Source organism: Antechinus flavipes, chromosome 6 (genome assembly GCF_016432865.1).
Source record: "Antechinus flavipes isolate AdamAnt ecotype Samford, QLD, Australia chromosome 6, AdamAnt_v2, whole genome shotgun sequence".
Lineage (NCBI taxonomy): Eukaryota > Metazoa > Chordata > Mammalia > Dasyuromorphia > Dasyuridae > Antechinus > Antechinus flavipes.
Window position 1 is genome coordinate 257,266,593 of NC_067403.1, and position 25,067 is coordinate 257,291,659.

General features: G+C 39.8%; 1 protein-coding gene across 6 annotated transcripts in view; it reads left to right on the forward strand.

The window, feature by feature from the left end:
* The window catches only part of KDM2A (lysine demethylase 2A), a 96,040-nt gene that overhangs the window by 43,352 nt on the left and 27,621 nt on the right, over nucleotides 1–25,067 (forward strand). For 5 of the 6 annotated variants that reach the window (XM_051966116.1, XM_051966113.1, XM_051966112.1 and 2 more), the window contains 7 exons: nucleotides 11,240–11,378; nucleotides 14,194–14,272; nucleotides 14,504–14,550; nucleotides 17,689–17,867; nucleotides 21,411–21,517; nucleotides 22,290–22,383; nucleotides 23,666–23,819. In XM_051966116.1, coding sequence (XP_051822076.1) covers nucleotides 11,240–11,378; nucleotides 14,194–14,272; nucleotides 14,504–14,550; nucleotides 17,689–17,867; nucleotides 21,411–21,517; nucleotides 22,290–22,383; nucleotides 23,666–23,819 — 799 coding nt within the window. Of the gene's footprint in view, nucleotides 1–11,239; nucleotides 11,379–14,193; nucleotides 14,273–14,503; nucleotides 14,551–17,688; nucleotides 17,868–21,410; nucleotides 21,518–22,289; nucleotides 22,384–22,788; nucleotides 22,831–23,665; nucleotides 23,820–25,067 lie in introns of those variants that run through there. The other variant, XM_051966118.1, reaches the window with a different exon arrangement.

A 25,067-nucleotide genomic window follows, 5' to 3' on the forward strand; every position in this document is an offset into this window, starting at 1 on the left:
TTTGTCTTCCCATCTTTGCATCTCTTCTCCATTCAAGTCATCCTTCATGCTTCTGCCAGAATAACAAGGGTTTTTAATGTTACATAATACATGAAATGGTCTGGTCATTCTTGCTCTTAAACTCTTCAGTGGCTCCTTGCCCAGGAGTTTATTTAACCCAGTATTTATTTAATATCAAACAAAAATAAATTCCTTTCCCCCTCCCCAAGAAGCTTATACATAATTGGTGAGATGTGTACCCAGGTAATTATATATACATATAAAATTATATATACAATAGACAGATATGAAATAATTTTGGAGAGAAAGGAATTAGGAGTATGGGGTGTTGGAGATGGGACTAAGGGAGCAGATCAGGAATGGTGTCCTATAGAAAATAACATTTGGGGCTGAACTTTGAAGGGAAGAAGAGGATTTTAAGATGTAGAATGTATTCAGGGAATAAAGGGAGTGGAGTGCCCAAAGACCAAGAGATGAATGATAGAATGTTACCTATAGGAGGAGAGACAGGAAGGCCTTTTTGAGTAGATGTGATGAGGTTGGAATCAATTATAAAGGGAAGGTGAGTGGAATGAATTGAGTCAAGAGTGACATAGTCCATTTCATGCGTTAGCATGATCTCTTGTGAATTAGAGAGGAGACCTTCTCCTTGGTCTCCATGAGAATCGAGGACCTGAAATAGAGAAACCAGGACTTAAGCTTTTTTGCCCCTGCTGTCAGCTCACCAACTTCTCTGCCAGGCTCATCCAACCTCGGCCAAGGCCAAAGTCTTTTATCTTTTGTGAGATGTAAAGGAGAAAAAGAAGTGTCTTAGAGAGATAATGGAGAAGACGTGAGATGAGGCAGTGATTTAAAATAGAAAAAGAGTGACTCTAAACCTAGGAGATTGGAATGAGATTGGTGTATAAAAAAACTTTAGAAGAGGTGTGGGTTTGGAGGAAAAGAAGAGGGTTTTTTGCATATATTGAGTTTGAGATACCTGTGAGACATTCACTCAGAAGTCCAGGAGACAGTAATGGGGGGTTGGGGATCATGTGGGTTTGTAGATATAGGGCTTATCCGTCTAGAAATGATAATTAAGCCTGTGGCAGATGATGAGGTCATGAAGTGACCCAGGACAAAGCTTTGGGGTTCATTCCTAGTTAGAAGGAGCGATACAGCTGCTGAGCCAGAGAAAGAAACTGATGGGTGACCAGACAGGCAAGAAGAAAGCTCGAGGCAGCAGAGTATCTGTCCTCTGCCAAGGGCAGTCAGCAGTGTAAAATGTGGCAGAGAGCTCAAGTGAGTTGAGTAGTTGTTGTTTTTCAAAGCCCCTCAGATTTGATGATTAGAGATCATTGATAATTGTAATTTTCACTTCTCTGATAGTCCAGAAGCCAGATTGCAGAGTTTTGGAAGTAAGAAGAAAGGAATTAGAGGAAATGAGTTGGATTTTTGTTTTTCCTCTAAGAGCTTCATCATAAAAAGCCCTCAGTATTTTAGTCAATCAGTAAGCATTGATTAAGATCCTACTTAATGTGCCAGGCACTGCGCTAAGTACTAAAAATACAAAAAGGCAGTCTCTGTCCTCAGGGAACTTAGAGTTTAATGGAGGAGACAACAAGCAAACAGATAATATACAAATCAAGTTATATGCTGGATTAATAGGGAATAATTAAAAAGGGAAAGTGCTAGAATTAAGAAAGAATGGGGAAGGCTTCCTATAGAAGCTGAGATTTTCATGAGAACTTAAAGGAAGCTACGGAAAACTGTAGATGGAGATAAAGAGGAAAAACCTTCCAAGTATGGGAGGTAGAAAAAAAATGCTTAGAGCCAAAGATGGAGTCACAGTTCTGGGAACAGCCAGGAAGCTGATGTTACTGAATCAGAGTGTCTTAAAAGATTTTTGTTTTTTAGTTTAAGGAGACTTGGGTTCATGTCTAGCCAGTGAATGGAGAAAGATGAAAGATTTAGACAGAGAATCATTGTAGAGAACAATTTGCTGGATGGGTGGGATCTAGGGCGCGTGGTAGACAGACAGGGGACCATTTCTTCATCAGAGGCTGTGGACACCAGAAGGAGGAACGTGTGCTTGGGTGTTGGGAGCTATGTCCCCACCTGGCAGGTGTCCTTGGCATCTAGGTCCTCAGCAGCGAAGGCAGGTTATTGAAGCTTGAAAAGGCCAGGAGAAGAGGTGGGCCAGCCCAAGTTCTCCCCAGGGCTACCTTGCTGCAGGTCCTGTCCTTGGCCCAGTGTTCAGGGCACCTCTGCTTTGGTACTACCTTCCAGATAGAAACTGGACCATTGTCCCCCTCCTCCCTCCCACCGCAGCCACGTGGGCTCTGGCACTGGCTCTAAAGGTCCAGGGGAAGCCTTGGTCAGTAATGGTTACCTGGGATTTGGTCCAGTTGTTCTCCTTCCTTATATTGTCATCACTCTCCACAGCAGCTCTGATGCTGATTTTCCCAGAAGTCTCCTGGTTGTTAATGACCTTCCCTGAGACTTTGGACCACAGGCATCGTTTTGCACAGTAAACAGTTGGTTTTCCAAGCACCAAATGAGGGACTTTACATTCATCTCCCTTCCCTTGAAGGCAGCTCTGCATGCTCTCCCTGCCTCCAGTGACCGGCCCCCAGAGCTCTTCCCCACAGAGCTCCTGTCTGACTTTCTGTGCAATTCTTTCCCCACACTTTACTCCCTAACCCCCCTGTTGTTCTCCACATTCAGCGCCTCTTTTCACTTGCATCTCCTGCCTCACCTTCACTTTTAGGGCTTATCTCAAGACAGAATCCTAAGTGCTGAGTGCCTTCTCCTTCCTCAGGTGATCTGGTGGTTGGTGTCCTTTCAGTAATGGCTGGCCCTCCTTGACCCCATGAGGTTTTCTGGAAAAGATCCTAGAAGCCTTTTCCTTCTCCAACTCATTTGACAGATGAGGAAACTGAGACAACCTGGGTGAATTGACTTGCCCAAGTCATAGGGACACAAAAGCCTGATTGAATTCAAATCTTCCTGGCTCCTGGCCCAAGGCTCCCTCCCTGGTGCTACTTAGCTGTTCCTAATCTTATGGTTACTTACCTGTTTATAGGGTGTGCCCCTAGAAGGGTATGAGCTCCTTGAGGGTAGGAACTATTATCAGTTTTTTTTTTTTTTCATTGTAACCTGGTTGTTTAGTGTGGTGCCTTGTAATTAGCTGTGACCTTTAATCTTGATCCCTTTTGATCCTGATGATCATTTGACTTATTAGCTGCCTTTCTTAGATTGACAAGGAAACATATTCCTGTCCTTTCAACTCATCTTGTGTGGATAAGCATTTTCTTCCTATATCTCTAGTTTAGAGAGAAGCACAAGACACACGCTCGCTCGCTCTCTCTCTTTCTCTCTTTCTCTCTCTCGCTCTCTCGCTCTCTCTCTCTCTTTCCCTTTTTAAGATCCAAAACTTAAATCCCAATCTCTTGGCTCCCACTCAATTTCTTCACTGGGTTGTAAACTTCTCCTGGGCAAGGTTCTCTTGACGGCTCTTTCCCTCCTGCACACACCCCACATCTACCCCTCCCACCCTGTAACACTTACCATAGCCACACCAAGGACACAATAGAAGCTCCAAAGGGTGGGATTGCTAATTTAATTTCTATAGCCACTAGACTATGCTACCTTTTAAAAATATATATGAAATATGCACAGTTAGGAATAATTTTAAATATCTGTGAAGACTTACCAACACCCCCCCAAAAAAAAGAAACTTTTTTGCTTATCATATTAGAATATACTGTCATACTCCATTAGTGTGCATAAAATTTTATTAATCTTGGTGATTAGAGCATAAACTTTATATTTTTCTAATCCAGAAGTTTTCAAAAGTACATGTGATCTGTAGCTCCTTTCAGAAGTCGAAACTATATTCATTTTAATATCAAGACATTATTTGCCTATTAAAGTACTCTTCCTTTTTACAACTACACATCTGCGTAAGGCCAATTTTTCTTCATATCATTCAACCATAATAACATATTGCAACAGATCAAATATAGAAGCTGATAGAATCCAGTTATCTTCCATGAAGCCAAAGGCTAAAGAGATTTGCAAAAATATTTAAATCGTTGTCACTCTTATAATTATTTTTCATAAACATCTTATTTGTATTAAAATTTAATAGGTTTGCTATCATTGCTTTTAAATGAATAAATGCAAATTTTAGATATTTATCAGTTTTAGTGCTAATGTGATCTATATTGATAGATATAGCCCACACAAAACAAGCTTTTTGAAGTTAATAACTAATTTTTAAGAAATGCTGTTCCAGCCTAACATGAAAGTAAATTTCCCGTGGGTAATAAAGCCATGTAGTTTTTGCCAATCTTATCAAGTAATAATAATAAGTGACACCTTAATGTTGGCAATGTGCTTTACATATTGTGCCTTTTATCCTCACTTATACATGTAAAAATTGAGGCTGAGCAGTTCAGTGATTTGCTTAGAATCACACAGCTAGGAACTAACACAGTATCGTCTGAGACAGTATTTGAACTCAGGTCTTCCAGATAGCAGGCCCAGCCAGCACTCCAGCCACTGCACTACCCAACCACTTCCTAATTACTGACTAATTTTTATCTTCCACTCCCTTCAGTTTACAAAAATGGTAGTATGGGAGTAGTATTAGGGAAAATTCTTTTTGGAAGGTGTTTAAGTGATCACATGCAACTGTTAGTCTGACAGAGAAGAAATCTGAAATTTCTGTTAAATCACGAAAGACTTTTCTTCTGCTACCAAGCTAGGAAAAATCCTAATGTGATTTAATAAGGTAATTCTTACTCTCTAGGAAAAATTCCTTTGCGTTATTTATTCAATCCCCCAAGTTGCCATTCTTAATAGTTATGGAATTCAGGTTTAAAGATGTAGTTGACAGTTCTTATTATTCATATTCCGGATAAATGAAACTATGTAGAAAAAATTTATGTATTTTTTCTAAATCAGAATTTTTTTGAATTGTTTAAGGAACGAATTTATCTGATTTTTTTTTTCTTTTACTTTTTTGAACATATTCCACAAGGGCTTGATGAAGTGTGGGAGGGAATACCTCTTTCCCAGTGCATATAGGAATTGGGGAACCAGGAAAAGTGGACTGCTCTTGAGAACAAAATCTAGTCCATTTGGAATCTCTGTCCATTTTCTCTCTCCTGTTACTTGTGAAGTTGGATCAGGCTAAAGTTGGGGAAGCCAATAACTCAGTTGAGTCCCCTAGAATTACTTGCTTGGCCTTCTCCCCCCAAAAAGATTTTTTATCTGCTGATTTGAAAACTACCTAGAATATATTACAATAAGATGTTAAACCAGTCTGAGCTTTTTAGGTCATTGTTAGTTAACTTGAATCTGTTTGATTTCTTTCCCTAGTAGTGAAGCAGATTTAACTTTGAGTTTATCTGTAAAAGAGAAATTGCATGTTTCCCGAAGGATCCCCAAATTTAAGCCATGAAGTGATATATAGTATATTTCATAAAATTCTCTGTAAATATGTTCTACTTTCTGTGAAGATTTTACGAGATGAAAGGGGACGTCAGTACTTCATTCTTTTCTAGTCAGCAATTTTTGCCTTATTACTGACTTCCCAGCTGCAAAAAGAAAATGAAAAATTGAGTTAGAGTCTTTTTCTTGATTCATTAAAGAGGCTGAATGACTTGGTTTGGGCAGGTTTTACTTTTCTTCCTTCCTTTTCTGTGTTCCCAACCTATGAGGATGCTTCTAAAAAATGAGCCATATCTGGTGAGAGTGTAAGAAAATAGAGGGGAAAGCAAAATATTTCTCCTTCCCCCTATCTTCAAGAAACTATTAATTTGACTAGACATTTTAAAAAGAAATTTATTAAAAAAAAAAAACTTTGTGGCCAATATTTCCCCATTATTACCACCTACACCTCATAACAGAGAACCATCCTTTATTATAAAATATATGGGGAAAATCAAATAAAAACTGATTATTACATTGAAAAAGTCTGAAAATATGGATATCTCACCCACTCTTGAACTTCTTTTTATTTTTTAATTTTATTTTTTATTATAGCTTTTTATAGACAAAACATATTCATGGGTAATTTTTCAACATTGACCCTTGTAAAAACTTCTGTTCAGCTTTTCCTCTCCTTCCCCCATTCTCTCCCTAGATGGCAGGTAGTCCCATACATGTTAAATAAGTTAAAGTATATGTTAAATACCATATATGTATACATATTTATACATTTATCTTGTTGCACAAGAAAGATCGGATTTAGAAAGAAAATAAAAATAACCTGAGAAGAAAAAACAAAAATGCAAGCAAATAGTAACAGAAAGAGTGGAAATATTATAGTGTGGTCCATACTCATTTCCCAGTATTCTTTCTCTGCATGTAGCTGGTTCTGTTCATTACAGATCAATTGGAACTGATTTGGATCCTCTCATTGTTGAAGAGGGCCACATCCATCAGAATTGATCCTCATATATTATTGTTGAAGTGTATAATGATCTCTTGGTTCTGCTCATTTCACTTAACATCAGTTCATGTATGTCTCTCCAAGCCTCTCTGTATTCATCCTGCTGGTCATTTCTTATAAAACAATAATATTGAACTTCTTTTGAGAAACAGTGAGATGGGAATGTCTTAGATTGTTATTTATGATTTTGCAACATTTACTCTTAAATTGTTCTTTCCATTTACATTGTTATAATCATTTTGTGTATATAATATTTTCTTGGCTCTACTTTGTTCATCATCGATTCATGTAGATCTTTCCATGTTTCTCTGTTCATCATTTGTTGTCTCTTAAAACTCAATAATGTTCTGTTGTATAAGTGGACCACAATTTATTTAGCTACTCCTTAATCATTGGGCATCTACTTTGTTTCCAGTTCTTTGCAGCTGTAAATATTTTGAAATGGCAGTAGCTATAAAAAGACTACCAAAGGATGAAAAAAAAACTTCTTGTCTTGATAGATTTATAGGAGAATTCTATCAAATTTTAAAGAATAATTATTACCAATACTAACTAAATAAGTTATTCTCGTAGGAAACACTCTACAAAACTCATTTTTTGAAACAATATATTCTTTTGAATGTGACACATCCTTTCCCCAACTCTCTTCCACCCCACATTGAGAAGGAAAAAAAAATACCCCTTCTAATATGTTTGGTCAAGCAGAAGATGTTCCCTATTGTCCACATGCAAATATGTATGTTTCATTCTGCATTTTTAATTTATCACCTCCCTGTTGGGAAATGGATATTATATTTCATCATTGGGCCTCTAAAATAATAGTTACTCAATGCCTTGATCAGTTCTTAATTCTTCAGTTATTTGTCTTAGATTCCCCAGGCATTAGTTTCACTAAATAGAGTTTTCACCGAAAATAGAGAATCCAGAAAGAATATATAATATTGAAATTAAGATTTGGAGGGGTTTAAAAAAAGAAAACTTTATGTTAAGTACATGTGAAAGAACTACCTGTCAGCAATATTTCAAAATAAATGATTGGAGAAGAAAAAAAAAAGAAAAGAAAAGAAAGAACAAAGTTGTTTACCTTTAAAATATTATGATCATGTAAGTTCTTTGTTGTTGTTGTTTTTAATTTTAGTAAGTTTATTTTTAATACATATTACTTTATGAGTTATGATGGGAGAAGAAAATCAGAGCAAAAAGGAAAAACCATGGGAGAAATAAATTTAAAAAAAAAAACCAACAGAAAAAAGAAGTGAACATATCATGTGCTGATTTACATTGTCTCCTTAGTTCTTTCTCTGGATGTAGATGGCATTTTCTGTTCAGAGTCTACTGGAGTTTTTTTGGATCACTGAATCATTAAGAAGAACCGAGCCTTTCATAGTTGATCATCTCACATTCTTGCTGTCTCTATATATAATGTATTCCTCATTCTGCTTGTTTCTCTCAGCATCAGTTCATGTAAATCTTTCCAAGCCTTTCTATAATCAGTTTGTTCATCATTTTTTATACAATAATATTCCATTACTTTCCTGTACTACAATTTGGTCAGCTATTCCCTAATTGATGGGCATCTCCTCCTTTTCCAATTCTTTGCTACCAAAAAAAAAAAGCTGCTATATAGGTCCTTTTCCCTTGAGATACAGATTGAGTAATGGCACTTCTGAGTCAAAGAATATGCATGCAGGTTGGTCTCCAAAATGGCTGTATCATTTCACAATTCACCAACAATGCATTAGTATCCCCGTTTTCCCACATCTCCTCCAACATTTATCATTATCTTTTCCTGTCATCTTAGCCAGTCTGGGAGATGTGAGGTGGTACTTCAGAATTATTTTTATTTGCATTTCTCTAATCAATAGTTATTTAGAGCATTTTTTCTTATAATTATAGGTGGCTTTAATCTCATTATCTAAAAGTTGTCTGTTCGTATTCTTTGACCAGTTATCATTTTGGGAATAACTTGTATTCTTATAAATTTGACAGAGTTCTTTATATATTTTAGGAATGAGTCCTTTATCAGAAATACTAGTTGTAAAAAATTTTCCCAGCTTTGTTCTTCCCTTTTAATCTTGTTTCTGTTGGTTTTGTTTGTAGAAAAACTTTTAAATTTAATGTAATCAAAGTTGAACATTTTGCCTTTCATAATGTTCTCTAATCCTTCTTTGGTCATAAATTTCTCCCTTCTCCAAAAATCTGATAGATAAATTATCCCTTGCTCTCTCCTAATTTGTTTGTGGTGTCATTCTTTCTGCTCAAATCATGTACTGATTTTGACATTATTTAGGTATGGGGTGTGAGATGTGGGTCTATGATGAGTTTCTGACATGTTATTTCCCAGTTTTTCCCAGCAATTTTTGTCAAATAGTGAATTTTTATTACAGAAACTGGAGCTTGGGCATTTATCAAATAACAGATTGCTATAGGCCTTGCTGATTATGTCATGTGTATCTGATTTATTCCACTGATCCACCACTTTATTTCTTAGCCAGTACCAAATGGTTTTGATTACTGCATCTTTATAATATAGTTTTAAGTTTGGTTTATCTCCCTTGATATTCTTGACCTTTTGTTCTTCTGGGGTTTTTTTATACAATTTTGTTATTATTTTTTCTAGTTCTATAAAATAATGTTTTGGCAGTTTGATTGGTGTGGCACTGAACAAGGCAGAATTGTCGTTTTTATTATATTAGCTCAGCCTAGCCATGAACAATTGATAATTTTCCAGTTGTTTAGATCTGATTTCATTTGTGTGAGAAGCATTTTGTAATTATATTCATGTAGTTCTTGGGTTTGTCTTGGCAGGTAGAACCCCAAGTATTTTATTTTGTCTACAGTCATTTTTGTTGATGAGCTTTGTCAGCAACATATAGAAATCTTGATGATTTGCGTGGGTTTATTTTATATCCTGCAACTTTGCTAAAGCTGTGAATTGTTTCCAGTAGGTTTTTGGATGACGTGTAAGTTCTTCTCCTGCTTCTATCATCTTACTCTTCATTAGCTCGTAAAAATCTTCTCAGTTTTCTCTAAAGCCCTTTCAGCACAGTAGCGTTCAACCATTCCCCAGTTGTTGGGCAAGCTGCTGGTTTCTAGTTCTTTGCTACCACAAAAAGAGTTACTAGAAATATTTTTGTATCTGTGAGTTCTTTTTTTTTTTCTTTTTCTGATCTCTAAGCTTGAGGCCTTGAGGTCTAATAATGGTTTTGCAAAGATTATGCACCATATGGTAAGTTTGGAGGCTAAGTTCCATATTTTCAAGAATGGCAAGCGGGTGCTTTCTCTGCATGGATATTTCTTGTTATATCTAGTTGTTTGCTTGCTAGCTTTCCCATTAGAATGGGACTTCCTTGAGAGCATAGGATGTTTCTTTCCTTTCTCTATATTCTCAATACTTATCTGGCATATAGTAAGTGCTTAAGAAATGTTTGTTGATTTGACCTTACATCACTTTGCTTCTTTTGCTGGTGGGCTTAAACCTTTTTTGAACATAGCTTCCATCAGTTTTTTTAGACGTGCTTCTCAATACATATGTGTACAATATATACATTTACACTATTATATGAATTATATTTTGTACATAATAAAGCATGCAGAAATTATAATATTAGAACAGATCAAATAAACCATTTTAAGTAATTTTTATTTTATTAATACAAAAACCTTTTTTGTTCTTATTAAACATTTTCAGTGCTTTTTAAGTCAATGGGGCTTATACTTTTTTTTTTCTTATCTTGGTTTAACACTTTATAAAGCAATTAAAGAAAATTGGGAAGGGGGGAGATAGAGGTAGACTGTGGAAGTCAGGTTCCAGATCCAAAGTGTGTTTGTTCTGGGAGGAGAGAGGCAGCAGCCAGACAGATGGCAAAATGCTTGGGAAGGCCATGGCCTTCCAGGTTATCACCTGGAGGATGTCTTAATTTGTGATCCTTCCTCTTGTGCTAGCTCCTACTTCTGTTCATTCTCGTTCTTGTCACTGCTTTGCCTGCTTGATCCTTCTCATGCACCTGAGAGAAGATGGGGAAGAAGGGAGAACTTGGCTGCTGCTGCAGGAGTGACTGGGTAAAGGAGGACATGGGCCTAAGAGGTGTCAGTCAGAGAATGATCAGCCACTTGGGGTGTTGACCAAAGGCGAGCTGTGCAAGGCACAGGAAAGGGAATATGAGTCACAGAAGTGGGCAGCCTTTATGTGAACTGAACAGCCATGCTGTTCTCCTCAGTTCTAATGTTTTTTCCCTCTATGTACCCCACTCTTCTTTGAAGATGATCGGCTTGAATGGTTGCGAGCTGGCCAGCCTGTGTTTCAGCTGCTAAACTGCCTGGCAGATATTTGCACCTGTCCTCAGGGTTACGTGGTTCTTGAAGCTTTTAATGTAAGGCTGACAAGAGATTTTGGTTTTTTATTCCTAATGGAAATATATTGTGTTATTACTTGAAAATGCTCGTAAGTTCAGCTATTGCCCTGATAGACAGGGCAATGAAATCTTTGTTAGACTAATCTGTAAAAACTGTTCTTCCTCTAAACTTGGTGATCCTGTCAGCTTGTTCAAGAAGTTGGCACGAGTCCGATTTCATTTGTGTTATTTCTGCAATTCACATACATTCTGTCATTGATGCTGTTCTTTAACTCGAGGAAGGACTAGGTAGGTCTACGTGAGTAGGAGATTTAATGCATGATTGCTGGTGACGTACAAGGACGAGATGGTGCCCTAGCACTATTGGGTAATGCTGTAACCTTATGGGAGAGGAACCCCCAAATTGCCGCTACCAACGAGTGCCATGTCCTCCTTCTTACAGCGTGGCACCATGCGAAGACGCTATGAAGATGATGGTATTTCTGATGATGAAATTGAAGGAAAAAGGACTTTTGACTTGGATGAAAAACTCCACACCAACAAATACAATGCTAGCTTTGTCACCTTTATGGAAGGAAAAGGTTGGTATTATTTACTCTTTCCTCACTAATCAAAGCTCTATCTAAATAATCTTTGTATCTTTTTTCAATTTTATTTTTAATTTATGGAATAAAATAAGCATTTCTACAACATAGTGCAAAAAAAAAAAAAAAGCATCAAAATCATATGCCACAACTTGTTTAGCCATTCCCCAATTAATGGCTATCCCTGCAATTTCCAGTTATTTGCCACCACAAAGAGCTGTTATAAACATTTTAGAGCACACAAGTTTTTTTTTTTTTCTGTAATCATCTTTGGAAATAGTCCAAGTAGTGATATTGCTGGGTCAAAGAGTAGAGGTAGCTTAATAACTCTTTGGGCATAATTCCAAATTGCTCTCCAAAATGCTTGGATCATTTTACAATTTTACCAACAATGAATTTGTGTCCCAGTTTTTCCCCATCATTTTCAACAATTGTCACTCTCCCCTTTATCATTTTAGCCAATCTATTATTATTATTATATTATTATATATATGTTATTACATAAGTACATATATATGTATATACTTATGTTATTTTTCTTTCTCTTTTTTAAAATTTTCAATATTATTTTATTTTTCCAATTACATATAAAGATAGTTTTCAGCATTCATTTTTATAAGACTTTGATGTTCCAAATTTTTCTCCCTTCCTTTCTTACCTCCCCCTCACCAAGACAGCAAGCAATCTGATAGAAGTTAAATATGTGCAACCCTTTTAAAGATGTTTTCATATTTCTCATGTTATGCAAGAAAAATCAAACCAAAAGGGAATAACCCACAAGAAAGAAAACAAACAAAAAGTTAAGGTGAAAACACTATGCTTCAATCCGCATTCAGTCCCCATAGTTCTATTTCTGATTGCAGATGGCATTTTCCATCCCGAGTCTATTGGAATTACCTTGAAGCATCTCCTTTGTTGAGAAGAGCCCATTCCATCATATAATCTTACTATTACTGTGTACAGTGTTCTTGTGGTTCTGCTCACTTTATTCAGTATCAATTTATGTAAGTCTTTCCAGGCATAAATTTTGTGTCTTTTAACTAAACCCTGGCATAATGCTCTTTAATCAAAACTCAATAAATGCTTATGGTGTGCTAAGCACTATGCTAGATACTGGAGATACAGAGACAAAAATTAGATCCTTGTCCTCAGGAAACTTATATTCTCTTTGTGTTTTTGTTTTTGTTTATTTCCCAGAAATCCAGATTGATTGATTGGTTTATTTGGGTTACATATAATTTTTTTTATGTTTTTTTTTAATTATAGCTTTTTATTGACAAAACATATCCATGGGTAATTTTTCAACATTGACCCTTGCAAAAACTTCTGTTCCAGCTTTTCCCTTCCTTCCCTCCATCCCCTCCCCCAGATGGCAGTTCAAATATGTTAAAATATATGTTAAATACAATATATGTAAACATATTTAACTTATATTCTCTTTGGAGAGAAAATGTGTGTGTGTGTGTGTGTGTGTGTGTGTGTGTGTGTGTGTGTTGTAATGTATAGTCAATGTGTTTTTAACTAGGAACATTGGGGAAATAATGATGTCTTTGACAAAAAATAGAGAAATTTAAAAAATAGATGTGATTTGGAAGATAATGAGCTCAGGGTTGTGTATGTTGAGATTAAGATGTTCCTGAGACATCCAGTCTGAATAGTCAAATGTACAGTTTGTGATGCTATACTGGGCTATGAATATAGGAGCTTTCTGCATAGAGATGTGAGACCTGAAGATACAGAGAATGGGCATACTAAGGCTCTCAAAGAGACTTGAGAGGGGGTTATCAGAGAGAATACCAGATCACTCAACAAGAATTTAATTATCTGCTCTTTAGGAAAACACTTTGACTACTGAATGGTTAGACGGATTCCAGTAGGGAAGATTGCAGCAAGTGAGAAAAGGGTGTTAGATTTGTCAGCTAAAAGATTATTTTTTTTTAACTTGGAGAGAGCAGTTTCATTTGGGTGATGAGCCAGGAAACTAGCTTATAAAGGATTGAGAAGTAAGAAGAGAGGAAGTGAAGCCAGCAATAAAGTACTTTTTCTTGAAATTTAGGGTAGAAATGAGGAAATGAGAATGGGTATATTTGAAGACAATAAGGAAGGAACTAATGGATAGGTAATGATTGGAAAATAGAGACAAGATGATTGAGGGACTGCTGATCTACTCAAGAAAACAGGAGAGAGTGGGGTCAAGGTTGTGTTGAAGAATTGACCTTGAGGCTGGGGAGAGTCAACTCATTGTTGAACCATAAATGAAGGAGTAAGGATAGGAGGATGGTGTCAAGAGATCTAACACTTCAGGGAAACCTCCTAGCAGAGCAAGAGTTGGTGCACATAGTAGGTGTGTAGCAAGTGTTTGTTGATATACCCCAACTGGTGAGTTTGAGAACTGTCTTTGGTGCTTTTTTGTAGTTGTGGGTTCCTCAGTGAGGAATCTTAAGGGATATTAGGTGCCAACTTTTTTTGGATAGCTGAGGAAGGGGTTTTTCCTGAAGGACCCTGTCCTTGTTAATAATGTAAATGAAAGTCCTTTTATATTCCTCTGACATAAATCATTCATTTGTGGGATTCTCAATGTGTCAGTCAGCCTTGCTCTTTGGCATATGGATGGGAGGTGGGTGGTTGGGTGGAATAGTACTTATTATAGAAAATAGAATTAATGTTATTTTTTTCTGGGGAGGGAGGCATATCAAGGACAGGGACAGTTACCAAAAGTTATCAAAGCTTTGCACAAATTGTATTTAAATTAAGTTTTGAACTTTTAGGTGAAACTTGGATCTTTCTAATGCTTGTTTTCCTTTGGTGACAGATTTTAATGTAGAGTATATCCAGCGGGGTGGCTTGAGAGACCCTCTGATTTTCAAGAATTCTGATGGACTTGGAATAAAGTAAGTGGGCTGGAAGAATGGATGGGTACATTGAGAAATGTCAGTCTTGTGCTCCTGGGGACAACTGATTCTCTTAATAATAACTGCTGAATGGAGAATCAAACAGGTGATCCAGAAAGACAGGTGACCAAAAAGCAGAGAGAGGAGTCTTCTGTGGGAAGTAGATCCTACAGCCATTCTGGTTCAGTTTTTTTGACTCCTTTTGCACTTACTCTGCTGTTTGTTTCCTAGGATGCCTGATCCGGACTTCACTGTGAATGATGTGAAATTGTGTGTGGGTAAGTTCCTCTCTGGACTTCCAGGCCTTTGAGGGAGGGATATGGTGTTTAAGCCTGGGGTAAACACTTGGAAAAAACTTAATAGTAATAGATCAGATGAGCCCCAAATGCCAGGAGACCTACAAGCATCTTGCCTGGGCAATGAAAAGGGCATTTTTTTTCCCTTGGCTGCCATTTTGTTCATATCAATCAGTCCAATCTTCCAGAATAACTTACTAGAGAAGGGAAGTAACTATTTTAGACATTGGATTTTAACCAAGAAATTATTCCTAATCAAATTAGAACTTTTATACAAATTTCTTTTAAAATGGAAACTATCACTATCTCCCATGGCCTCAATCTAGTATCTGATTTTCTTATCTGTAGAATAGGGATCCCTTCTCACCTCTGCCTCTTAGAGTCCTCAGCTTCCTTCCGAGCTTAGCTCATGTGCTGATTCCAAAGGAAGCCTTTCTTGTCAGTATCCCAGCCCCATTCAGATTACTTCATACTTTTATTTACTTACATGTAAGCATGGGATTTTCCACAAAAAGCGTAAGTATCTTGAAAAGCTTCTTTAGGAAAAACTTGCATCAGAATGTTACTTAGTTCTTTTATGAAAGAGAGAAATCCTAACAATACATTAGTAGATTTCAAAAGATTTATTTTAATTTTTTGGGGGGTTTTTAAAAAATTTTACCAAACCTGTCCTGGTCAGATCTTCAGAGGGTGCTCAGTGATTCACCAAATACTTTAAGGCCTACTCTGTGTTTAAGATCCAAGATGACCCAGAAGGATTGCAAAATTAATTTTATTCACTAAGACTGGATATAGGTTAGTTATCTTTCTGAAAAAGTTGGAGCTAAAAATGGTTTCTTCTTCTCTCTCATTTAAGCAGAAATCTCAAATTTGCCTGAATTAGCTTTTCCTCCTTAGACAGTCCTGTTCTATACACTATAGGCAAATGGACTTGTCCATCTTGCTTTGGAAATGATCAGCTGCAGTGCCTGCTTCCGGCCACCAGAATGTCCTTTGCAATTCTCTCTCTGTTTCTTCTGTGGACGGCAGAGGGATGCTTCCGCCTTAGCGTCTTCCGTCCCGCCCGGCGTCCATGCTCAGTCCTGCAGGGCTGCACACCCACAGGCTCAGCCGCTCTAACTCAGACATTTGCCCCTTGGTCACTGTCGCCTCCCAATCAGAACCAGTCCCCAGGCCTGACTCAGCCACTGCCCTCACATTAAAATGTGACTACACTTCCCCTGCCTTTCTTGCCTATTGGGGCTGCCCATCAAGGACGCGCCCATAAGTTTATTGAACCCGTTAGTGCCCATCTCCTTTGCCTTTTCCTTGTTCCTCTTGCCATCCCTCAAAGATCTGCTTGCTGTTAATAGCAGTATCTCCTTGAAAATGCCATAAAATTGCAGCCTGTGATGGAGGTGGGGCTGCTCCCCAGATGCTGTGTAATACAGCAGTGATAGATTTCACACAGCTGGCCAGTGAGAAATCCAGCAAATGGCCGGCTGTAAGAGTGCCAGGCCTGCTAATGACGTCAGAATGCTCAGTGTGAAGTGGAATCGTGGCCACCAAAAAGTACTTGGGGTCAGCCAGTCATTCTCTCCCCTCAGTCCGTAAGATAGTTCTCCAACTGTCATCAGAAGACCGCTTGGGGTTTCCCTGGGAAGCCGGGAGCCGTGCTCTCTACTATCAATAGCCAGCCCTATCATATCTCAGTGTTTGAGCATCTTTAAAGCATATTTAATTGGAATATGATCAGTTTTTCCAGATTTTTAATGGTACTCATTTTTGTTAATATACAGGAAATTCTACTTTTTCCTTTAACACAAAAGATGACTGAAGCTTTTAATACCTAAAAGTTTGTTTTATTTATACTTGTATTTTACTCTAAAAACCATCCTGTAACCGTGTTGTCTAGTCCCCTTGGATATTGTCTTTCTTTATCTCTCTTATAATTTCCTTGGGACATTTAGGTCATAAATGTTGTTGCAAACCTTCTAAGGCCTGTACAGGCCAGGCCATAATGTTCTTTGACAGTCTGCCCCATTTGACGCTGAACACTACCCAGTCCTCAGACCCTTTGCTCTCTCTGTGGCTTATTATCTTGCTTCTTTTTGTGTGTCTTTCCATGCTTCCCCTTGCTCCATGAGCATGGGTACTCAGCAGGCCATATCACCCACTACATGTTCTTTCTACCAGAAAATCCTTCCTGAGTACTCAAGGCTGGTGGGCTCTGGGCCTGTCCTTTCTGGCTTACTTGTTTTCTCTCCTTAACTCACTCGCTCTCACTCTTTCTCATTCTTTCCTGAGAAGCTTGTTTGTATCATTCCCATGGCAGTTCCCAATTTGCTTTCTCTCCTCTACTAGATGATAAGTTCATTGAGTCACTCTCCTTGTTCGTTTCATCTTTGTGTCTGAGAGTGTTATCGTTCCCATTTATATATAGTAAATAACTGAAGATTTGCCAAGTGCATTGTGGGTACCTCACTTGATCCTTACAACATCCCGCCTTAGAAATTGCCATTACTGCTGTTTTATAGATTCAAGAAATCCAATGATTCTTGCAATTTTACTTTGTGAATCTGGCATACTTGTGAACTCCAGTGAGTAAAGGTGTATTAATTAGTTCTACTTAGTACCTTGTTTCAGGTTCTGGCCCAAAACATCTTCTTGTAAGATCAGATCAATAATCTATCAACTCTAATGAGTTAGCAGCTTGTAAAGATTCCAACAATAGATGATAAACTGAGGCAAGTACTTTGTATGTAATGAGTACCTGACCAATACCTGTTTGTTGAATTAGTTCTACATTAAAAACTTTCACTGGTTGAGTTGTTTGTTGTTTGTTTTTTAAAAAAGGATTATAATCGAAGGATGAACAGATGATACTTGCTTTAAATTCTGGTTCTAGTTCTGCCAGTGGAAATAGTCTTGTTTCTCCTTGTGAAGTTGCCTGGCCTCTCACCTAATCAGTCCCTTATTTTAGCCTATCAGGGGTACTTGGTAGTTTCATCGTGCCTCTCCTTCCCTTTGATTGCACATAAAGGAGTTGGTTAGAAGAATAGAAAGGAGATTGGGTGTGTTATCACATGACTGATAATACTGGTTCCTGGCACACATACAAAAATAAGCTTTTCATGACAGGGAGCCGGAGATTGGTGGATGTCATGGATGTGAACACTCAGAAAGGCATTGAAATGACCATGGCCCAGTGGACCCGCTATTATGAGACTCCAGAGGAAGAGCGTGAAAAACTCTATAATGTTATCAGCCTGGAATTCAGCCACACCAGACTGGAGAACATGGTGCAAAGGCCTACCACGGTAATTTTTTTAACCCAACTCTTTCCCTTCCAACAAGTGACGTTAGTAAGGTGCTTGTTCGTTTTTGTAAAATTCATACCTTTTTCATGAATGTGCTGAAAAGGACAGAAAGCTTTACCCTGAAAATGTTAGTGCTTTTTTTTTTTTTTTAATGGCTGAGGCAGTTGGGGTTAAGTGACTTGCCAGAGTCTCACAGCCAGAAAGTGTTAAGTGTCTGAGGTCATACTTGAACTCAGGTCCTCCTGACTCCAGGGCTGGTGCTCCATCCACTGCGCCACCTAGCTGCCCCAAATGTTAATGCTCTTAAGATTGAAGCTTCCGAAGCTAGTCCCGAACTCAGGTCATTGAGACTACCACAGGCCTTAGAGATAGAATAGTGTCATCCCTGAGTCTGTGCCCTAGTTGAGGAAGTTTAGGAAAAAATTCCCTCTCAGATGTGTTAGGAATGATGAAAGTCTTCTTTAAGTCTAAGTTAAGGAGACCAGTCGCTTAAAAAGAAAGTAGTAAATAAATAGAAAAGGGAAGTTTCACCACTGCTATGCAGCAGAGAGGTTTAGTTTCACCATAACTTCAGCATAGCTAATGACTGACAGCTCCCAGAAAGACATTGGGTTAACTATGTTTATTAATTTTTGGACCCGGGATTTCCTTTTTTATTTTGTAGACCTGGAACTAAAACTTAGTTGAGGCACAAACTCTATCTCGGAGTGGTTCTGTTTGTCACTTTAAGTCTGATTCCACATGATACTTATTCTCCCATCTCCTTTCAGATTATTCATATTTTCTATTATGTAAAATAAGTTATACATTTAATTATCAGTACATTTGAGAGCTATCAACATATATATCTTCTGATCCTCTGGGACTCCCACTTTTGTAGAAGGTTTGGAAGGCAGATGTAGTCTTTGTCCTTCCTTTGGGGTAGACAGTTGCCAAGGCAATTTGTCACTGCTGATGCTAGAGTGACATCAAAGATGGCCTTTCCCTCACTCATGGCACTTAGCTCAGTTTTTGTGTCTTTTTGTGTCGTTTGCATTCTGGAACTAGGAGAAAGGATCCTTATGAGTAAGAGTTGGTAGCAGAAAGCCCACATGGCCCCTCTTAGAAATGGATGATCCAAAAACCCAAAGTGCAGAACTGGAAAATCAGAAACTTGATTCCAAGGACAGTGTTCCTAAAGGAATCGCATCAGTCTGAGGCCTTGGGTTTTTTCCTGTTTTGGGAACAGGATAGGAACTGCAGGACATATGGAAACACTCCCAAATTTGTAATGGATATCAGTGAAGCTGTCTTGGGGCAGAGGTCATTCTTTTTCTCATTCTCTTCTGACCCCTCCCCAAAAGTTCTTTTTTTTTTAACTCTATGAATATAGAGTATAATAGCTTTCAAATTGTTAATGGCTACAAATTGCTACTGATTGAACCACCTCCCCCAAAAGTCAGAGGTGCAAGTTGAAAGAAGTTGTTTGCTGACCTGTCCATGTTGATCTCCTACACACACCTTGTTATGAGATGCTTCGTTTAGCCTCCATAAATAGTTCCTTCTGATTATTTATTCCCAAGAAAGGGCTCTAAACCTGCATGGTAATCCTCCCTCTCCTTCGGTGACAGAAAATCAAGGAGAAGGAAGGCATGGTAGATTGCTGTGGAGAGAATTAAACAGAGTTGTCTGGTCCTTTCCTTGGAGTAGTCTGTTCTCCACTGCCCTTTCAGGGCATCACAGTTGCATTACACAGAGTATTGAGGAAAATGTTGTAGGATTTGAGCACAAATAGCACAAATGAGGACTGCCAAAGAAGAGAAACTCAAAGGAATTTAGGGGATAATCTAATACTTTCCCCATAGTTGATTTTCAGGAAATGCCCTTGACTGCTGACACAGAAAGTATCTTATTCATAACAGTAAAACATGGAAGCACAGAATTTCAGATATGAGTAGCATTTCTGCAAGCATCATTCGAATATCCACTCAGTGGTCAGGCAGCTTTTTTTTTTTTTTTTTTTTTGAACTTTCAAATGATGGGAAGACTCACTGTCTCTTGAACCGGCTGTTTCATTTTTTGGACAGCTCTAATTATCGGAAGGTTTTTCCATGCATTCAGGTGTGTGTTCAGAATGAGGCCGGTGATAGGTTGGATTTGCAGGCCTCAGGTGAAGATTCAGCCTGTGCTCTCCCAACTTAGCAACTTGACACTGGCTGCCTAGCAGGTTTGTGTCTTTTTAGGAAGGGCTACAATAGAAATGTGGTTGCATTTGGGTATTTTCCAGGATAAAAGCGTATTCCTGGAAAAGCAAATACCATTCTAATAGGTCTCTTTATAACAAAATTTTTCCCAAAGCCCAAACAATCACAAGATAAAAGAAACTGAAAGGGCCTATGGAGCTTGAATTGTATTTGATTAATGATGTTATTAACTCAATTATTTAATACTTGATTTTTTCCTTTTTATCCTAATAGCTTTTCATTTTTCAAAATAAAATTTTTCAAAGATAATTTTCATCATTCACCTTGCAAAACCTTGTATTCCAAATATTTCTCCCTCTTTCCCCATCTTCCCCCCACCCCTAAACAGCAAGTGATCCAATATAGGTTAAACATAGGCAGTTCTTCTAAATGTATTTCCACATTTATCAGGCTGCACAATGCTTGATATTTTTCAAAACGTTTTCCCAGTTGTTATCGATTGGCATTATCAGCATCCCTCTGGACCTGACTGGACCTGGCATTTCTTTGGAGTAGGATTTTCTTAGAACAGATAGATGATGTGGTGAAGCTGGCCGGGGCCACACAGGATGTGTAGTAGGCAGGCTGGGGACCCCGGGAGCGCTCTCTGACTCGGGAGCTCACTGCTCCCCGTCGCCCTCGGCTCTCTCTACTCTGCTTCATACAGATGAAGACATTGAAGCTTGGAGAAATATGGAATAGGAAAACAGAAATAGGACTGGGGGCTTTTTTTCTTACACTTAGACTTACACTATTAAACTTCCACTGTCTGTTCTGTGTTTTACCTTGACCTCGTCTGAACGATTCCCTGTAACCTTGACTGATAGGCTTTTCCTGTGCTTTTTCCCCTAGCCGGGACCTTGGCCCTTCCACGGCCGTTCCAAGCACACACTCTCCAGAGAGCTGCTTTTGTATGTGTTTTCAAAGCAAAAGTGTATCAGATAGTGGGACAGAAGAGGAGCCTAAGAAGTTTTCCATCCCTTTGTGGAAGGTTTTGTTTTAGGCCTTGATGTTTGTGATCAAGTTGATTTGTTTTTCTTTGTTATCATTTAATAATTAGCTCTTTGGTGATTGAACTCAATCAAAACAGAGTAGTACCTTTTACTTGTTTCTGGCTCCTGAGAGGAATTTTGGGGTCAGGGTATTTTTAGTGAGGCCATCTTTCCCTTGGCCTTAACACCAGGTCTGACGTTCACTAGCTTTGTGGCCACGGGCAGCTCCCTTAGTCTCTCTCTAAGCTGCTGCCCGCACCCCCAAATTGGTGGGAGGAAAAGGCGAAAGTCAGTGTGAGCATTACCCCACCTTTCCTTGCTTCTTGTAGGTGGACTTTATCGATTGGGTGGACAACATGTGGCCAAGACACTTGAAGGAAAGCCAGACAGAGTCCACCAATGCCATTCTGGAGATGCAGTATCCCAAAGTGCAGAAGTAAGTAAAAGCCACGAACCCTGGGGACAAACAGAGTAAAAAAGGTCACTCTGGCTAGCAGTTGAGAACACAGAATGGTAGGGATCCATTCAAGTAGTCCCGACAGCAAGATAGGGGCCCAGCTGAGGAAAGGGAAATCGGTCAACAACAAGCATTTATCAAGCATCTGCTGCATGCTGGGCTCTGGAAAGGCAGACGTAAATGGGCCCCCTCAGGAAGCTTGCATTTGGTTGGGAGTGAGCAAGAGGATACAGAATGAACGCCCGGTAATAATGGAGGGAGGGGATGGAAGCACCCGCGAACAGCTGCTCTGATAGGGAAGGGCTTTCCTATTCTCCCCCTTCTCCACCCAGTAAAACCCCTTTGGGGCTGTTATGTTCTTGAGCCCTCTAGACCTAATTCTGGTGGAACTTTGTCTGCAGGACAGGTGAAACTCTGACCTGAGGTCACAGGATTCCTCAGTATTTACCAGGGACATCCTGGTGATACGTGGACCCCTGTCCAGCAAAGTGTTCTCCTTTTCTCTTGTCACTGGCCCAGAGCAGCCTTTTCCTGATGCTTGGGGTTTTCATACCTGCTTGTTGACTTGAGAATACAAGCTTCTCCTTAGAAAATTAGATTTTCAGTGTATGTCCTTTATGCAGATGGAAAGTCTCGAGCCTTGAGCTTACATGCTTGACGGAGAATACACTTGGCAAAGTTTAATGACAAATGGGCTTTGTGAGCTGTTACGTCTTTCATTGTCCTGATGTGTCTCCTCCTTTGGGGCCAGGTACTGTCTCATGAGTGTCCGGGGCTGCTACACAGACTTTCACGTGGACTTCGGTGGCACCTCTGTGTGGTACCACATACACCAGGGGGGAAAGGTATGGTGCTGTCTGTGGAGGGACCTTTGTGATGCGGTTGAAGGTTAGGGATTACACCAGTGAGTCTGGGTGGCAGATGCTTGAGCCATTCCAGGACAGAACGCCCCATAGAGCTTCCTTGGCAGGGAGAGGGCTGGCGTTGGCTAGAGCCCGGTGAGCAGTGGAATCCCCTGAGGCGGCAGCACACACAGGGACCCCCACCTCGGAGGGGCTCTGGAGCCCCGGCTTTGCCGGGGTGGTCTCCACCCCGAGCCCGGGCAGGCAGAGGGCCAAAGACTGCAAATGAGAGAGAAAGTTTTTCTTGTGCAGTGAGATTCCTCAGCAACATCTGCGAGGAAGTTTCCCAACCATTCTGGGTGGAGACATGAGGAAGCAGGAGAAGGCACACAGTTGAGCAAACATGAAATACTCCTTTTGTGCATGTTGAGAGTCCGGGTGGCAGAGTCGGTAAGGGGCCAAACTCACCTCGAGGAGGCCTGGATTCGGGTCCTGCCTCTGCACATTCTGAGCACGTCCCTTAACCTCTGGGTGCCTCAGCTCGCTCACACTCTTGCTCATGTATGCTCTGTCTCTGTCTCTGTCTCTGTGTCTCTTGCTCGCTCGCTCTCTTTCTGGCAGTCAGGGTTAAATGACTGACAGGGTCGCACAGTCGGCAACTGTCTGAGGCTGGAGTTGAGCTCAGAGCCTCCTGACTAACTCCAGGGGGGTGTTCTACTCCCTGCAGCACCCGGCTGCCCCGGGCCCCAGCTCTCTTAAGGGTGTAAGTTCACCAGAAAAAGAGTGTTTTAAGCAGCTGGAGCAGATAGACCAATGAGCCCGTGCCCAAAGGCACTTGTGTTACATTGTGAACTAAAAGCAGTTAATAATGCTGTGGATTTAGCCTCTAAGCTTTGACCCGATCTGCTGCTCCGGTGTCCAATGCCCCACAGTGACCCTGTGGCCTCACACCTTCCTATGACACGGCATGCTGCTGCTAAGGGAAGTCAAGCAACAGGAGGAATCGGGGGTCTCCTGAGGGAGCATTGGCCACACCCCTTCACCTCCCAGGCTTCCATTTGCTCATCTGTGAAATGAGCACATTTGCCTTGGAGGTCTCACACCCAGGCAGGCGACTAAAGGTTTACAAACCTCACTCTGTCCTTCTTAGAAATGAAGTGGAAGCTGCCGTGTGGGCAGCGTGAAAAGCTACATGTGGCCCAGGCGGCCATTGCCTCCTATAGAGAGTTAGCATTTCGAGGGTCCTCTCAATGACTGTTCACAGACTGAAGTCTTTAACCCCCAGGTCTTCTGGCTCATACCACCGACGGCCCAAAACCTGGAACTGTACGAGAACTGGCTGCTGTCGGGAAAACAGGGAGATATCTTCCTGGGTGACCGCGTGTCAGAATGCCAGCGCATTGAGCTCAAGCAGGGGTACACCTTTGTTATCCCTTCAGGTAAGCAAGGCCCAGAGAGCCGCCACCATCTTCCCTTGAGCCCGAAGAATATCGAGCTCATGGAGTGAATACGAGAAATGACTGAGGCAGTAGTCACTGAGTGCGAGCGTCTGCTAGCTCCAGAGGCTCTTGAGGTACTTGAAAGTGGATCGACTTCCATTGAAACGCTGCGTTCAACATGTGCCCATACCTTCTGCCGTGTAGCTCTCAGTGACCCCATCCCTAAAGATGCTTCATCCCCGTTTTCCTGAGCCTTCTTGACTTTGTTTATGATGTGTAGAGAATGACTTCTTTCTGCCGTTCTCGTCTACCCACATGGCAGTAGTCAGGGTATCTGATGTTAAGCTGCTTTTGCCTTCTTGATCCTGCATCCCTTCTTTTAAATCTCCCCATATTTCTTTTAATTCTTCATACTCTGTTTTTCCTACAGTGCAGTAATTAGTTCCTTTTCATTAGTATATCATAATTCATTTTTAATTAGTTCTCGTTTTCTTGTTTTTTTATCTTAAAAACCACCGTCTTTCCCTCTGCTCTCCTTGCCATTGAAAAAGCAAAGCAAAGCAAAACAACCCTTGTCATAAATGTCCATCGTCTAGCAAAACTCACTCCTCAGCTGTGCTCCCAAAGTCTAAGTCTCCGTCTGCAGCCCGAGTCCGTCAGCTCTCTGTTAGGAGGCAGGCCCCTGCTTCATCACAGATCCTCCGAGGTCGGCCTTGGTCATTGTGTTGATCGTAATTCTGAAGTTTTTCAGAGTTGCCTGTCTTGATGATGTTGTTATTGTATAAACTGTGTTCCTGCTTGTACCATTTTACTCTAAATCGAATCAGACAAGTCTTCCCAAGCTTCTCCAAGACCATGCCCATCATCATTTCTTACAACACAGTTATATTGCATTAGATACATTTACTAGTCTCCATTCTATCCACTTTGCTTCCAGTCTTTTTGCTATTAGGAATATTTTTGCACAGCTATGTCTGTCTTTCCTGCTAGTAATCTCCTTAGGGTAGAGTTCCAGTAAGAAGTCCACTGGGCCAAAAGGACAGAAATGTTCATCATTTTTACTCTATAATTTTAGAAGCCAAGGTTTGAGGGCTTTCAAGAATGATCGTAGGAGTATAAAGCGCAGTGCTTCGCACGTAGCAAGCACTTAATATTTTTCCATTATTCACTCCCAATATTACTTGATAAATTGTTAGAGAATTACAAAGCAAATTGCTACCTGAGGTTTGAAGCAGGACCCTGCTACAA